The following is a 16,106-nucleotide window of genomic DNA, read 5'->3' on the forward strand; positions in this document are numbered from 1 at the left end:
GAATTGCAAGGTAGAGTTAAGAGGGTGTATGCTACTTGCCTCAACAATCAAAAAAGCATGGGGTCATAAACATGATCCCGTCTGTTAAGGAATTCTAGTGAAATGGGAGAGAAAAGCTGTTTGGTGAGAACAGCAGGCTTGATCAAAGATGCGGGATGTCTGCTCTATGCCATGGAGTATTGTAGCTGATTTGGGGAAAAATTCTCGATAAGAAACGTTTCTTCTGTGTTCCAAGTCCTTTTTCGATTTATTCTTCTGCAGTTTGATTGCACAAACACGTTAAATGATCAGCTGTTGGAGAGAGTCACTGTGCAGATGGAGCCGTCGGATGCTTACGACGTCATCTGTTGCATCCCATCGCCCAGCCTGGCTTACAACCAGCCAGGCATGTGTTACACCCTCGTCCAGATTCCCCAGGATGACCCCACTGCAGGTACCCACTGGGAGGGAGTAGTTCTGCACGACAAATCCCTCAGATAAAGTTTTTTAAGAACAGATAACAAAATCTTTAGGGTGTGGAATTTGGCAAGTGTGTAACTGAGATTGTAGTACAGTTTCATGTGTCACACATGCTGGTTTCTATGTAGAACCTGTGTGTGTGCAAAATAGCATGCACGCTTTTTACAAAATAGTACACAGTTTTTAACTAATCGGTTGTATTGGATGATTAAAAATGGGATGTTTAAGAGCATGGGAGAGCGTGTAGGCAATAGAGGCAAATGCATTTATTATCTTGAGTCAATGAAAGGAGCACCTTTGAAAACAGGTGTTTGCTGGTAGTAGGAACAGAATTGGTAAAAGGAAAATACAAGTAGGGAAAAAAAAATCTAAGTAATGCAACTTTTCGGTTTTTTTAGAGAATTAGAAACATCTACGAAATTTAGGAATGAGAGATTTACTTGGGCATAAAACTTCCCTTTCTTGCTTTTATTATTCACACTTAAAAGAAACTCCGTTGCATTTGTAGTTGGTTTAGCATGACTTGACTTGTCAGCGGGATGGATTTCTTGCTTATCGCTTTAATACCAGAGAAGATTAGAACGAGTCTGAATTCCTTGAACTGTGGTTTTGGATCATAATCCACTTGTCAGAAACTCTTGCAGAGTTGCTTCTGGCAGCTAATGCTGACTGGATCGCACTGCAGCACTCTGAGTCAGTGGACTTGTGCTTGTTGCACTGTGGCCCGGGCGTACGCCTGCCCTGAGATCCCCTTTTGGCCTTCATCTAAGAGTCTGAAGGGCAATTTCATGTGAAGTTGAAAAATGCTCTGCCTACAACCGTGTCATATCTTCTGGGGCAAAGCTCAAGCATGTTCTTTCCAGTCCCTTTTTGGGAAGTGAGGGGTCAAGCAGAAGAAACTGCACCATTAACCTATATGGGCTTTTCTTCTCCTCCCCAGTTGCTTGTACTTTCAGTTGCACAATGAAGTTCACTGTTCGAGACTGTGACCCAAACACAGGCGTGCCAGAAGAAGATGGCTATGATGATGAGTATGTGGTAAGTTCAGGACTTGTGGGGTTTTTTTTCTTGTCACTAATTCTTAATGCATGTGGCCATTGGGTTAATGATTTCCTTTCAGATCTGAAGCCTTGTAGGAGAGAACAGCAGGGCTGCCTGAAACACCATTTCCAAAATATTGGCAGTGTTTAACTTCAGAGGCTTCCCCAAAACCTTGCGTCTGCCAAAAGTCAGTTTAGCCATAGTGCCCTAGGGAGATAGGATTTGTGGGAACAGACAGGAAGGAAGGAAGGAAGGAAGGACTTCTGTTATCTGTTTTCAGGACTGTGGCCCAATCTTTCTCTCCGCCCCAAGCACTTGCCCTTCTGTTTATTGTGTTTGTGTTACCAGTCCCTGAAATACCAGTCATATCTCAGAAAAGTGCTTGTCTTTTGAGCTTGAAGGAAGTAAAAAGCTCCTCCTCGATTCTGAGAAAGTCTCTCTCCGCAGATGCCTGGTAAGGGCTAGAATGGGCTTTGACTCACAAAGCGATTGCCCCATTTTCTGCTCTCCTTTAGTCTCACAGATGTTTTTGTGTAAATGTTTTTAAGCTTTACAGATGACCACCATAAACGATCACGGTTAATTATGTGCTGCTTCTGAAATTAAAGCCAGGCGTTCCAGAGTTGTCTTGGCAAAATGCTGCTGTCTCTCTTTGTCTTTCTTTCGCTTTCTAAGATTAGGATGGTTTTGGCAGCTGAAAATCTCCCTTGCTTTTCTGTCAGTTGGAAGATCTGGAGGTGACTGTGTCCGATCATGTTCAGAAGGTTTTAAAGCCTAACTTTGCAGCTGCGTGGGAAGAAGTGGGCGATGACTTTGAGAAAGAAGAAACCTTTGCGCTTAGTTCAATTAAAACCCTTGACGGTGAGATGATCTCTTCTCGTTTACTGGTGACCCATATAGTAATCCTGGTAAATTGCCACGCTGGGGATATAATTAGTGTGGTGGGAGGAGAATTTGGTGCCTGTCAGCGTGACATTATGTCCCAGCAACAAGGCTTGGCATTGCAGTGTTGGAGTTACAGTGAGTGGAAGTTTGGCAGTGCTCTCTTGCTTGAGGCTCTTTGAAGGGAAGGGTGCAGCAGAAGGGACATCGCAGGGTTGCTGTGTTGGTGGGGCTGCAGCCAAGACAATGAATGGAAATGCTTAAGCCACATGGGTGCTTAGAGCATGTTCTTTAACTGCAAACTAGTTCTCATAGAAAGCTTGGCACCAAGCTGGAGGTAATTTTCTTCTTCAATCTCTGAATGCAGAAGCTGTCAATAACATCATCAAGTTTTTGGGCATGCAGCCCTGCGAGAGATCAGATAAAGTGCCAGAGAACAAAAATTCCCACACGCTCTACTTAGCTGGTAAGTGTTCATGCTATTGAACTCGACGTTTCCGTGTCCCCACAGATTTTTACTAAATCAAGGGAAATGGGTTAGGAGATTCTGCTCTTATTCTGAGAGGTTTTTTTCTCTGTAAAAAGCTGAAGTGCACTGGCGAGTTGAATGCAGCTGGTGGAAACTTGGAGCCCGCTGTCCTGGGTGTACTCAGGCTAGGCTCTGTGTCTCTGAGTAAAGGTATTCTACCTCTGGGAACAGTAGTGAATCCTTTGAATAAAGAAATTCCAGAGCAGACACCTCATTAAATTCCTTGCCTGATGTGATCTCAGAAGGGGGTTCCTAGGACCACCTTGTTTTCAAGTTCCTGTCACTAAAGACACATCCTGAATTGGCCTGCAGTACCCACAACTTCTGGTTCGGTGACTGTGCTCTGGGTTTACAGTTTTGGGCAGTCCCTGTAAGTCAAGTGCTCTGCAAAACTTTATTGCAGTTGTTAAAGCAAAAATGCAATGAACATGGCACGTAGTAGTCTGACAGGATGCCCCCTCCCTGGAGGTGTTCAGGGCCAGGTCGGATGGAGCTCTGAGCAGCCTGGTCTAGTGGAAGATGTCCCTGCTCATGGCAGGGGGGTTGAAACCAGATGATCTTTAAGATCCCTTCCAACCCAAACCATGCTATGATTCTATGATCTCAGTTTATTTCAGGCACAGAACTGGTAACTCCAGCTCTGTCTGCATAGTGATGTTGAAGTGGGACTGGAGACGGCTCATCCTGCAGTGTGAATTGCCTTCAGGAGCACCACTTCTGAGCACTCTAGTAGAAGCATAGGAGGACTATTCCTCCTTTACCAGAGTGGACTGTGCCTTCGTGACAGAATTACAGTATCTGTTGCCTTCTCACACCAGAAGTGAGCTTCAGCTACCCGCTTCCTGGTTTCTACCTATCTGAATCAGCCTAGCCCCCCAGCAGCACTTGATGACTCTGTCTAATTAGGACAGTATCTGTTATCTTCAGTCTTGGCCTCAAGGGCTTAGGGGATTTTGGGATTTTTTTTGTCTTTTCCCTCCTCTCTGCAACTGGCCATAGACTGAATTTGTTGTGCACTCACCACATTGTTGGCTCCTGGGTTAGGACTCGATCACCGAGCCGCTCTCCCGGGCATCTCTCAAATGTTGCTTTGTCCCCAGGTGTATACAGAGGCGGCTGCGATGTGCTGGTAAGGTCCAGGCTTGCGCTAGGAGATGGCGTGACCATGCAGGTGACGGTCAGGAGCAAGGAAGAAACGCCTGTAGATGTCATCCTGGCTTCTGTAGGCTGAGCGTTACCGCGCATCGACTGTGATGGAAACCTCCTTTGCAAGCACCGGTTGGGTATCCACCGGCTATCAAGCAGTCTGTCTGTCCTTCTGCATGTAGTTTTTATTCCTCAATTTGGTAAATATTTTGTATGATGTTACAGTAGTGGCAATAGTGGCTGGCTGGTACTGAGCCCTTCCCGTGTCCCTTCCGTCGTTGTCACTTACACATTCCTGTCTAACTTATTGCGTCTCTGGCCACTTGCAGTAGAGCAGGGAAGATAAAAGATGCAGGTGGTAAGAAAATGGAATCAGACTTTTGTCAAAACTGATTTTTATTAACAGAAAATAAACACTGGTCCAAGTGGTGGAATTCATATGAATTACTGTTAATAAAATAGAAATTTCTTGTTCTAATTCTGTCTGCTTCAGTACAGAAAAAGTAGCCCGTAATGGCTGTTTACTCAGCAGAAGCCCTTTATTCCTGAAGGGATGCTATTAGGTTTCAAACACAAGCAGTTAAAAACCACACAAAACCTGCGGAGTCTGCCAACCTCTAAATTTACAAATTTTTTATGATCAACTCCTCTGTTCCACACAGAAAAATCAAAGTACAGAGAGAGAGATTAAACTTCACCTATCGAGGCATATTCAGTTCTCTGAGCCTTATGTCAGATCATACCAAACAACACTGCAGCCTTTTCCTGGGCTCAAAGATGGGGAAAAGTCCTGTATCAAAAGTTGGGAAGAGAGGGGGAAGGAGGGGCCTTGCACTGACTGCCTTGGGAAGGAAGCTCTGCATCCCTCTGCTGATGAACTCTTTAGTTATCGAGTCAGGGTGAGGAAGGAAGGAATACTGTCTTAATGCTGATTTAAACACCTCTCCCAGATCCTGGTGGCTGGAATAGTTATTGCTCAGAAGAACACTGTGGCTTCTGCTGGTGCCAGTATTGCATATTCAGCTTGCTCTAGAGTAACAGGTATGAGCCTGCCCTGGTAGAACTGAGTGCAGGGAAGCTCCTGAGATACTCCCAGGGCCGTAGGGGCAGCAAGCGGCTCTGCTTATTGAACTGAAAATCAGAGAAACAAGGGATGTAGTAAAAACTTGAGGTTTAGAGCTTGCCTTTGGGTAAGTGGCCATTAAAAAGAGGTAACTGAAGACATAATTACAGTACTTACATGCCCCTTAATGGGTGCAGAGCATCGTTGCCTATACTCTGGGGGATTACAGATCCACCTCTCCTGCTGTATTTAGTGTAGGCAAACTCAGTTTCAAATTTTTCAGTCCTGACGAGCTGGCCAGGTGTTGTAACACTTAGCAGAAGGATATAATTTAAATTGCCTGTGTGGCAACTCAAAAACCAGACCAACATCTGTCTTTGGAATGTGTGCATCAACCCTTGGCTGCTAGTGGTCCTGTCTGCCTGTGGCACGCAGCGTAGCCCAGCAGTGAAGGCAAGTAAGGACTCTTGGACTGACATTTGTGCTCTGCCTCCCCTCAGGTGCCCCTGCTGTCCCTTGAGCCCTCCTGGCCCTGAATACAGGGACGAGCCTGTCCAGAAGCGAGGTGAGCGCAGGGCTGGAAGAGCTGTCAGCATTCCATAACTCCACTTAGGCTGCCAGTTTTGTGCGTGCCTCCCTGCGGGCTAATCTTTTTCCGGCATTCAAGGGATTTAACTGCATAAACGCAGCGGTTTGGCAGCCAAAGATTAGGGTGTTAGTGCAAAGTGTTGGATCTGGAGATAAAAAATGAGGGTTTCTTCCTGCCACCAAAGCCTGACTCGGAGAGAGAACTGAGCTGCAGCAGCTCAGAAGGAGTTGATGAAGTTCAGATACGCATTCAGGAAGCCTGTCGGATCCTCCAGCTGTGGATAGTGGCTAATGTGGTCGTCCAGCACAGACACTGTGGACATGGGAAGCACCTTCCTGTTGGGAGAATGCAGCAAGGCTTAAGCACAGGAACTGCAGCTCGGCCCGGGGCGAGCCAGATGCTACCGGTGAGGAGGACGGTACCCTCTTGCACAGTTGGGATTCTGCCCAGAACATGGTTTTGGGACAAAAAAAAACCCTGTAGCAGCTACAGTTGACCACTCTTCCAAGTGCTGGATTTACTTCAGGTCAGTTTGGAGGAGAAGACTACCTCAGTCAATAAATCTTAACTCTGTCTGATGTAGTTTTCAGATGCGTGATTGATTTGACTGAGAATTGTGACTTTAATGCCTAAAATGGGGAAGCAGTTTCCAGACTGCAGAAGGCTCCAGCTGAATCACCTGGCTCTGCAGGTTACAGGTGGGAATTAAAAACAGCCTCGATGAAAAGGGAATGGAAGGAAAAGTCTGAGACAAAAAAATGTCTCAAAATGAAACCCCAGTTGCGCATTCCCACTTTGTGGCGCGTATTGTCTTACTTGTAAAGCTGAAGAAACTCTGGGTGCGGATTCACAGGGTCCAGGGGCCCGTAGATTAGATGCACTGCAAGACAGAAGCACAGACAGAGCTTTTATTCCCAAGGACATCCCTAAACCAAGCCAAGGAGGTCTGTTGGAGATACATTCTCCTTAGCACGGAGCTTGGGAAGCTTTCAGCAGCGCGCTGAGCAAACCAGCTGCCAAAAGGGTTCCTCCTCTCTGCTGGGGTCAAGTTCAGCATCCAAACCCTCCTCCTGCAAACTCCAAACCTCTCCTTGAGTGGTTGCAAACTTCTGCGCTTGAAAAGCACCTTGGCTTCCCTGGGGCAGCAGCTGGAGAAACCGGAGGCTGTGAACCAGCCTCTAAAGGAAAGTTACCTCTGCTCAGTGGAACAAACTTTTTCTTCTTACTGTAACAAGCTCACAGCTCTCCGCTCCAACTGAGCCTTAAACTGCTACCCCCTGCAAAAACCACATCTAAGCCGTGTCCTCATCAGAGTAATGAGAGGCTCTAGCAATTAGTGGAAGGAGGCAGAGCCATGCTCCAGTGCCTGCAGGCGAGGGGAACGATTCCCAACATCCCAGCCAGTAAATCAAAGAAAACGGCTTCCTACTCACGTGGGACGGAGGTGGACTTCAAAGCCCCAACCCAGCGGTCTCTGTGCTTCTTTCTCTGGTTTATATACTGCAAAATACTGAAGAGAAACCTGATGTTATGCAGTGGATGGTGCCTCGAGGTGCTGCATAGACTGGAAATTGCTCTCGGGGCAAGGCATGCCTGTGAAATGAGGTGGACTCCGCATCTCCCACCGACAGCCCCCCTGGGGCAGCAGCAACACAAAGTCAGTCTGCTGACCATCTCTGAGCTTAGTGAACTGCCCAAGGTTTTTTTTATTTAGACAATCAGTAAATAAAAGTGCACATGAGGTTGGGAGACTGAGTCCAGGTCTCACCCGTGCCAGCTCCGTGCCCAGAGTTCAGAGTCCTGCTGGAGGATAACCCAAGTTCATTTAGGAAGGGGGGAAAGGGGGAGGATGAGGTTTGAATCCTTCCCAGCTGAGATGGAAGCAAATTTGGGTCCTCTGCTCCCAGTCAAATGCCACTGGGTTGTAAAAGGCGGTGAATCATTGTAATCCTTGTTCCAGGCAGTGCAGGAAGTCACAGCAGAATGAGCACCAAGAGGTCGGTTACCCCTAAACCCCCTCAGCAAACTCCCCACCGCTTTGTTCAGGTGGCAGAGCAAAAAGCGGGTTTGCGATCAGTTCCTACAAAATGGGGCAGAAATTGGTCTGCTAAAAGCCAGCGCAGAGGCAGCACTGTCCGAGCACTCCGACGCTTGGGCTCACGGGCATTGCAGCAGCTCTGAAACCATTTCACTGCCCCGCAGAAGAGGAACCAACACTGAAATACTGAGTGTGGAGAAGTGCAGGAGGAGATAAATTGCATTAGTCAGGTCTTACAGTGAAAACCCAAACTGCTAAAGGCTCCTCAGCCTCTCGTCACCCCAGCCAGCAACTCGGGGCGACTCCTTGCTTCAGCACAGCTCTCAGGGGCTGAGGCTCATCATTTAAACATCAGGTTCAAGTCAGTTGGATTATAAAAAGCCTTCTAAGGACAGGAAGCTACACTAAATAAGCACACTGGTACTCTGACACGTGACATTTAAGGGGTGGAGATATTTTGGCACTGAGCTTCCCATCATGGCTGTGCTGCCGGCAACGTTGCGAAAATGCCACGACGGGACTTGCCAAGTGAGCAGCGCGTCAGACGTGAACCAAAGGTGGGCTTGGGCGAATATCCCTCATTATAGGAGGCAATTAGCCAGCCCCTTTGGGGAGGCTGAGCTATTTGGTCCTCGCTGTGATTTGTCCAGAGATTGTTCCCAGCGGGAGGAGAGAGGAATTTGCATGCGGTGGGTGAAGGACACGCACAGGCCCCACTGAATGGGGATACTGAACTCGCAACCACGAGCCTGAGGTCCTTCCGAAAACCCCAAGCTGGAGAAAACCAGATTTATCTCCAGTTGTTAACAAAACCCCACAAATTCAAGCCCTTAATTTCACAGAATCACAGAATGTTCGGGGTTGGAAGAGACCTCTGTGGGTCACCCAGTCCAACCCCCCTGCCGAAGCAGGGTCACCCACAGCAGGCTGCACAGGACTGCGTCCAGGTGGGGTTTGAATATCTCCAGAGAAGGAGACTCCACAGCCCCTCTGGGCAGCCTGGGCCAGGGCTCCGTCACCCTCAGAGGGAAGAAGTTCTTCCTCGGGTTCATCTGGAACTTCCTCTGCTTCAGTTTGTGCCCATTGCCCCTTGTCCTGTCGCTGGGCACCACTGGAAAGAGTCTGGCCCTGTCCCCCTGACCCCCATCCTGCAGATATTTAGAGGCATTTCTAAGGTGCCCTCTCAGCCTTCTCTTCTCCAGGCTGAACAAGCCCAGCTCCCTCAGCCTCTCCTCGCATTGTCCATCTGCAGCACAAGTGTCCTTCTCCCACCGTGTGCAGGCTCAGATCCTGCCGACTCCACATTCCGTTTACCTGCCTTGCATCATCCCAGAAAGAATCCCTGTTCCTACATCACACCCCAGCTCTTTTTTGAGGTGCAGTGATGATCCCGATCCCAACAGAAGCAGCTGGAGGCTCTGGGGAGCCAATGTCCAGAGGCCTCGCTGAGCTCTGGTAACTTCCGAGCCGCTGCATGGCTCTGCCTGCAAACGGGGATGCTGCGGGTGTAAAACAAAGCTCGTGCGGCGACTAACAGCGACGTTCAGAGCTTGTTCAGCCTGGAGAAGAGAAGGCTGCGAGGGGACCTAATATATACTTACAAATATCTGAAGGGTGGGTGTCAGGAGGACGGGGCCAGACTCTTTTCAGTAGTGCCCAGCGACAGGACAAGGAGCAATGGGCACAAACTGAAGCAGAGGAAGTTCCGTCTGAACATGAGGAAGAACTTCTTCCCTCTGAGGGTGACGGAGCCCTGGAACAGGCTGCCCAGGGAGGTTGTGGAGTCTCCTTCTCTGGAGATATTCAAGACCTGCCTGGACAAGGTCCTCTACAGCCTGCTGTAGGTGACCCTGCTTTGGCAGGGGGTTGGACTAGATGACCCACAGAGGTCCCTTCCAACCCCGACCATGCTGTGATTCTGTGATTCTGTACCTGTCAACAACGAGATTGCCGTCGTTGGTCCGCACCGCCGTCCACATGTCCCAGTACTCTGCCTGCGAAGGCTGCGTGTAAGGCCCAAAGACTGCCCCGAGCCTGAAAAATAGAGTTCAGCGTGGCACGTGGCTCAAAAACTGAGGGCAAAAAAAATAGCCCAAACAGCCGAGAACTTCCAGCTTCCACTGCAAAACACGTGGGTGCGAGCGCAGCACTGCAAATTCTCCCCGCAAAGGCGCCCAGTGTTGGACTTAAAAGCCAGTCTAAAGGGATTTTTGGAAAAAAAAAGGAGGGTTTGCAACATCTGATAAAAATGTGTATCTGATTGCTCCCCGCATGCAGAGTGTGGTTGCGGTTTTCATTGCCTCTGTAACACGCGCAAGCCCAATACTCGTGGGAGAGAAGGATTTCAGCGTACAGTGAAAAGCCGCGTGGTTTATTATCAGGCTGAAGCACTTTGCTGGAGAGGGAATGGCCCAGAGGACCAAGGTCACTCAAATCCAGGGGCAAATCTCTCCTGGGAGAGCGACAGGGGATCCACTCACCTGCCAAATACCCACTACATTAATTCCTATGTTGGCCCCCTCCCCGCTCGGCCCACACCCCCCGTACAGACCATGCCCAGCAGCACGGGGACCCGACTCACCCTCTGGAGAAGAAAAAGAAGTTCATCAGCCGCGTGATGACTGGGGACAGCAAGCCCCCATCCTTGAGGATCTTGGGCAGAAGGGAAAAAGGAGACGGCACCACTCGGTATCGTACAGACGGGTAAATCCTGCCTCCTCGGAGGGCTTTTCCCCCCCCCCCGACTCCCCGCATTACGGCAGCTTCCCAGCTCAGCCCCGACCCTCAAGATGTACATGGTTCTTGGAGGTGAGACATCACTGCTTCAAGGGGCGATTAGCTGGGACATTTGGATGCGACGAGCCGCATCCTGGCAGCCCTTGCTTCTCCCCACCGCCTCTAACGATGCCTGCGAGCGGCTCGGGTGCCGTTACCGAAGCGGGAAAAGCAGCAGGCATCTGAGCCAGGTAAAACCCCGAACTCACAGAGTCAGGCTTCTGCTTGAGGGGCGATTCGGTACGACTAGAGGGGGTAGCAGCTCACCTTCTGGATGAGCCGGGGGTAGTGTGTTTCGGGGAAAATCCCTGGAAGAACGTCAGAGAACAGAGCTGTAACGCTACGAGTGTTTTGATCCGTGTCTCCCAGTCACTCCCCTTCTTCACGGTGCCATGAAAGACAGCACAGGCAGCCCGAGGACTGATGGTCCTAGTTAATTACAGCACCTTAATTGCAATTTCCTTGGGGTTCAGGGTGGTGCTTTCCCTCGGGTGATCCTGTCCCACAGATCCCCATCCCTCCCAGCCCACCCATCCCATGATGCCGGGCAAACCTCACCTCCGTTGGATAAACAGAGGCTGTTGATCAAGATGCTTCCAGTTTTATTGTGCTCATACCTGGGGACAGAAGAGATGAAGGTGAAACACAACTAGACCTTCTCCAGGCTCCAAGAAGTGACCGACCAGGTCAAATTAACAGCGTCACATCATCTCTGCTCCCCTCTCGTCCCCAGTTCGACAAGAAGGACCTCAGGAGGGAAGTTAAACATCCTACCAGCTGGGAACTGCTAGATGGGAGCCTCCAATCTGCCTACCACGGATGTGCCCTGAGACCTCCCAGCCTTCGTTACAGCTGTAGGTACAGGCGAATCACAGAATGGTAGGGGTTGGAAGGGACCTCTGTGGGTCATCTAGTCCAACCCCCCTGCCGAAGCAGGGTCACCCACAGCAGGCTGCAGAGGACCTTGTCCAGGCGGGTCTTGAATATCTCCAGAGAAGGAGACTCCACAACCTCCCTGGGCAACCTGCTCCAGTGCTCCGTCACCCTCAGAGGGAAGAAGTTCTTCCTCATGTTCAGATGGAGCTTCCTCTGCTCCAGTTTGTGCCCGTTGCCCCTTGTCCTGTCGCTGGGCACCACTGCAAAGAGTCTGGCCCTGGCCTCCTGACCCCCACCCTGCAGATATTTAGAGGCATTTCGAAGGTCCCCTCTCAGCCTTCTCTTCTCCAGGCTGAACAAGCCCAGCTCCCTCAGCCTCTCCTCCTAGGAGAGATGCTCCAGTCCCCTCCTCATCTTCGTAGCCCTCCGCTGGACTCTCTCCAGTAGCTCCTCATCTTTCTTGAACTGGGGAGCCCAGCACTGGACACAGCACTGCAGATGGGGCCTCAGCAGGGCAGAGTAGAGGGGGAGGAGAACCTCCCTCGACCTGCTGCCCACACTCCTCCTAATGCATCCCGGGATCCCATCGGCCTTCTTGGCAGCCAGGGCACGCTGGTGGCTCATGGTCAACCTGTCGTCCCCCAGGACACCCAGGTCCCTCTCCGCAGAGCTGCTCTCCAGGAAAAAGGGGAAAGGGGGTTCTGCACTACATCTTTCCACGTATCTGCTGGAAATCATCTCAACGGGGACAACAGAGAGCAGGCAGAGCATCAGGGGTTGCAGTGACCTGTGGAGCAGCTCCTGCGCGACCGTATCGCCGTAATCGTGGGACAGGAGGTTAATCCTCTGGTGGTGGAGGCCGAGGTGACGCACCAGCCCCTCGACGATGCTGGCTTGCTCGAAGATGGAGTAGCGGTGGGGCCTCTGCGAACCAAAGCAGGAGAGGAGCCGCAGTGAGAGCCTGACCCACCATGAGCCAACAAACTCCGGAATAAACACCCAAATGGAGGAACATGGGATGGAGACCAGCAGTTTGTGACCCCGGACAGAGCCATCCTGGGCCAGCAGCTACGTCCACAAACGCACGGGAGCGCTGCCCAAAGGGGTGAAGGTGTGCTTTGGAGTCACATCAAACCCAAATAAAGGCAAGACGGTGACAGAGCCAACCTCCACCACGCACCTTCCCCGTCCCTTCTGCCATTATCACGTCTTCTTCCATTTCCAGATGTAAATGGGAGAAGAAACCGGACTGCAAACGCCAATTTTCCGGGGATGCCGGCACGGCAGAACAACCTCTGGGCCAAAAGCAACTGTGAAAATCCTTCTCCCCGGCTACTCACAGGCTTGTCGCTGAAACCGAATCCTACGAAATCCAGAGCAATCACCCGGTGAAACCTCTGGGTCAGCCCTTCCCAGATCTGCAAAGACGAAAAATGCTTTAAAAATAAAAAAATAACAGCCGACCAGAGCGGAGAGTGGAAAAGTCCGTGGTGGTGCGCAGCTGCGGACGGCCACGCTGCCCTCCACTCCCCCAGACAGCACTTCCAGCTCCAAGAAAACTGCAGGAGGTTGAAATTTCCCAATAAACAGCAAGACCATCCCCAAAAAAACCCAACAATAAGTAGTTGTGGGTCTTTTCCTCCTGCTTTGAGCAGGGAAAGGGAAAAGAGCTTGGCTCCAGTGCAAGGCGTTGGGAGAGGAACAGGGCTGATAGCCCGGAGCTTGGTGGTACCCCGGCAGAACCTCCTCCGGAGCATCACCCACCCCGGGCTGACCCGCCACCCGTGTCCGTCTGCTCGTTCCTGGGAGGGAGAAACCATGGGATTTGCTGTCGGCATCCAACCCCCCCCATGCACTCGCTCCCCTCACCTTGCACCAGTCATAGCTGGAGGTTGGGAAGCCGTGCAGGAGGATGACGATGTCGGAGCTGCCGACGGCACCGGTCGAATCTTGGGGAGGGAACGAGGCACCTCAGGGTCACAGAATCACAGAATGGTCAGGGCTGGAAGGGACCTCTGTGGGTCATCTAGTCCAACCCCCCTGCTGAAGCAGGGTCACCTACAGTAGGTTGTAGAGGACCTTGTCCAGGTGGGTCTTGAATATCTCCAGAGAAGGAGACTCCACAACCTCCCTGGGCAGCCTGGGCCAAGCAAGGCCCCATCACCCTCAAAGGGAAGAAGTTCTTCCTCATGTTCAGCTGGAGCTTCCTCTGCTTCAGTTTGTGCATGTTGCCCCTTGTCCTGTCGCTGGGCACCACTGGAAAGAGCTTGGCCCCATCCTCCTGACACCCACCCTGCAGATATTTAGAGGCATTTCTGAGGTCCCCTCTCAGCCTTCTCTTCTTCAGGCTGAACAAGCCCAGCTCCCTCAGCCTCTCCTCATAGGAGAGATGCTCCAGTCCCCTCACCATCCTTGCAGCCCTGTCATCTTCTCCCCCCACCAATTTCCTCCCCAGTAACACCAGTGCTGCCGTTCGCCCCGCTGGGAGCCCAACCGGCAGCACGGTGTTACCTCACCACCCCGCTCCCCCAAAACCAAGCGTGGGTTTGACCCTCACTGCAGCCTCGCGGTGCCAGCGTGGCTTCAGAAACCCAGCCAGATGAGCCACCATCGGCTGCTTAACGCAAACCAGGCTTTTACTTCGCACAAATTAATTACAGCTGCCCCTAAGACGCTAGGATGGGTAACAGCTTCTCCAGAAAACAGGTTTTTCAGGGTCTTTTGCTTGCTGTGACCCGTCGGAGGCTCCTGGGATCCTTCCCTGCCCACACCGAGGTACTGCCAACGCTGCCCAGGAACCAACCTTCACGGCTTCACCCAATTAAAATGTTTTGCTAACGAACAGCCACGCTGCGCCTGGATCCACGCAGCGGCTGCCCCTAAAGCCATTTAGGAAGGGGTTTGCCATTGCCCTGCCCAGCCTTGGGGACATGCCCAGGGGCCACCAAGGGGAGCAGAGCTCCCAGCCCCGCTCCCACCAGGACGGATGAGGTGTCCCCAGGGCTGGACGTGGCCCCGTCACCTCTGTAGAAGATGTTCTGGTCCTTGTAGGTGAAGAAGCCTCCGGAGGACCTCCAGGAGAGGAGAGCCGGGGAGAGCTTGGGGGGCGGGATGTGCAGGTAGACAGCGAGGAGGGGCACGATCAGCAGCCCCACCTGCACCCACCACTCCTTCATCCTGCGGGAGAGAGCCAGTCTGCCACGATTTGCCCCAAAACCCACCACCATGTCCCCAAAACCCACCGCCATGTCCCCAGAACCCACCGCCATGACCCCATAACCCACCACCATGACCCTGTAACCCACCACCATGTCCCCAGAACCCACCGCCATGACCCCGTAAGCCACCACCATGACCCTGTAACCCACCACCATGTCCCCAAAACCCACCGCCATGTCCCCAGAACCCACCGCCATGACCCCGTAACCCGCCACCATGACCCTGTAACCCACCACCATGTCCCCAAAACCCACCACCATGTCCCCAGAACCCACCACCATATCCACTGAACCCACCACTATGACCCTGTAACCCACCACCATGACCCTGTAACCCACCGCCATGACCCCATAACCCACCGCCATGTCCCCAGAACCTACCGCCATGACTCTGTAACCCACCACCGTGTCCCCAAAACCCACCACCATGTCCCCCGAACCCCCACATCCCCAGAACGCACCTTCAAGTCTCCCAAACCCTCACATCCCCATACCCTGCACGTCCCCGGGGTGGCAGGTCCGTGACAGAAAGTGGTCTCTGATGGTTAGGGGGTTTGAGGGGGGGCGTGGCCCCCATTTGGGGTCTGAAGGATGGATGTGACCCCAATTTGGGGCCTGAGAGGGGAAGTGGCCGCCATAAGTTGTCTGAGGGATGGATATGACCCCAATTTGGGGTCTGAGGGGCATGTGGCCCCCATTGGGGGTCTGAGGGATGGATGTGACCCCCATTTGGGGTCTGAGGGGGGATGTGGCCCCCATAAGGTGTCTGAGGGATGGATGTGACCCCATTTGGGGTCTGAGGGATGGTTGTGACCCCCATTTGGGGTCTGACGGGGGATGTGGCCCCCATAAAGTGTCTGAGGGATGGATGTGACCCCCATTTAGGGTCTGAGGGGGAACGTGTCCCCCATTGGGGGTCTGACGGGGGCCGCAGGCCCAGCCTGAGGCTGAGGATCAAATGGAAGCCAAAGGTCTCAAGGGGGGAACCCCTGCCAAAGCCCCGCCCCCCGCCCGCACCCCTCCATAAGCCCCGCCCACACATCAACAAGACCACACCCCCACTGACAAAGCCCCGCCCCCAATCCCAGCCCCGCCCCTCCACGGCCAAGCCTCCTCCCCATCAGGCCCCCCAAGGCCACGCCCCCCTCCCCTCAGGGGGAGCTGGCCCCACCCCCCGCCGGCGGTGGGCGGGGCCTCCGCGCCCGGCGGGGCAGGCGGGGGGGAGGTCTGCGCGCGCCTCACCTGGCTCAGGTGCTCCGGCCGCGCGCCGCCATGCCGCTCCAGGGGCGTGCCCAGCGCCCCGCCCCGCGCACGCGCCACCCGGCCGCTCCGCCCCCCCCTCCGCGCTTCCCGCGCGTCACGGCGCGTGCAGCCGCGGCGTTCCCCGTTGCCCGGCGACGACTGAGCGCCGTGAGCCGCCCGCGCCTCAACGCGGCGTCTGATTGGCCGAGGGCGCGGCGGGTGGCCAATCGGGGTGGGGGTTGTTGCGG

At 52.7% G+C, this 16,106-nt stretch overlaps 2 protein-coding genes across 3 annotated transcripts in view; one reads left to right on the top strand and one right to left on the bottom strand.

Moving 5' to 3' along the window:
• Positions 1-4,501, top strand: part of COPG2 (coat protein complex I subunit gamma 2) — a 21,965-nt gene extending 17,464 nt beyond the window's left edge. The window contains exons 20-24 of the mRNA XM_075427769.1: positions 262-433; positions 1,400-1,497; positions 2,223-2,361; positions 2,750-2,848; positions 4,012-4,501. Coding sequence (XP_075283884.1) covers positions 262-433; positions 1,400-1,497; positions 2,223-2,361; positions 2,750-2,848; positions 4,012-4,142 — 639 coding nt within the window. The 3' untranslated portion in view covers positions 4,143-4,501. The remainder of the gene's footprint in view (positions 1-261; positions 434-1,399; positions 1,498-2,222; positions 2,362-2,749; positions 2,849-4,011) is intronic.
• MEST (mesoderm specific transcript) lies at positions 4,436-15,925 on the bottom strand. Of its 2 annotated transcripts, XM_075427770.1 has the most exons (12): positions 15,859-15,925; positions 14,421-14,575; positions 13,268-13,347; positions 12,739-12,816; positions 12,186-12,322; positions 11,081-11,139; positions 10,790-10,830; positions 10,329-10,399; positions 9,680-9,781; positions 7,143-7,219; positions 6,526-6,589; positions 4,436-6,044 (listed from the first exon to the last, which is right to left on the bottom strand). In XM_075427770.1, exons 2-12 carry the CDS (start codon positions 14,572-14,574, stop codon positions 5,927-5,929), a joined length of 981 nt encoding a protein of 326 aa, XP_075283885.1. In that variant the 5' UTR covers position 14,575; positions 15,859-15,925; the 3' UTR covers positions 4,436-5,926. The 2 variants fall into 2 exon arrangements, with proteins under 2 accessions (XP_075283885.1, XP_075283886.1); XM_075427771.1 differs by lacking the exon at positions 9,680-9,781.
• Between the last annotated feature and the right edge of the window lie 181 nt (positions 15,926-16,106).

The sequence above is a fragment of the Opisthocomus hoazin genome, chromosome 8 (assembly GCF_030867145.1).
Source record: "Opisthocomus hoazin isolate bOpiHoa1 chromosome 8, bOpiHoa1.hap1, whole genome shotgun sequence".
In the NCBI taxonomy this organism is placed as follows: domain Eukaryota; kingdom Metazoa; phylum Chordata; class Aves; order Opisthocomiformes; family Opisthocomidae; genus Opisthocomus; species Opisthocomus hoazin.

Excerpts from the sequence above, each read along its gene's own strand:
- MEST (XM_075427770.1), bottom strand. The coding sequence starts at position 14,574 with ATGAAGGAGTGGTGGGTGCAGGTGGGGCTGCTGATCGTGCCCCTCCTC. Across the intron at positions 12,323-12,738 it reads TCGGTTTCAGCGACAAGCCT|AGGCCCCACCGCTACTCCAT; the intron begins GTGAGTAGCCGG and ends TTTGGTTCGCAG. Across the intron at positions 6,590-7,142 it reads GAAGTCCACCTCCGTCCCAC|TGCATCTAATCTACGGGCCC; the intron begins GTGAGTAGGAAG and ends TCTGTCTTGCAG.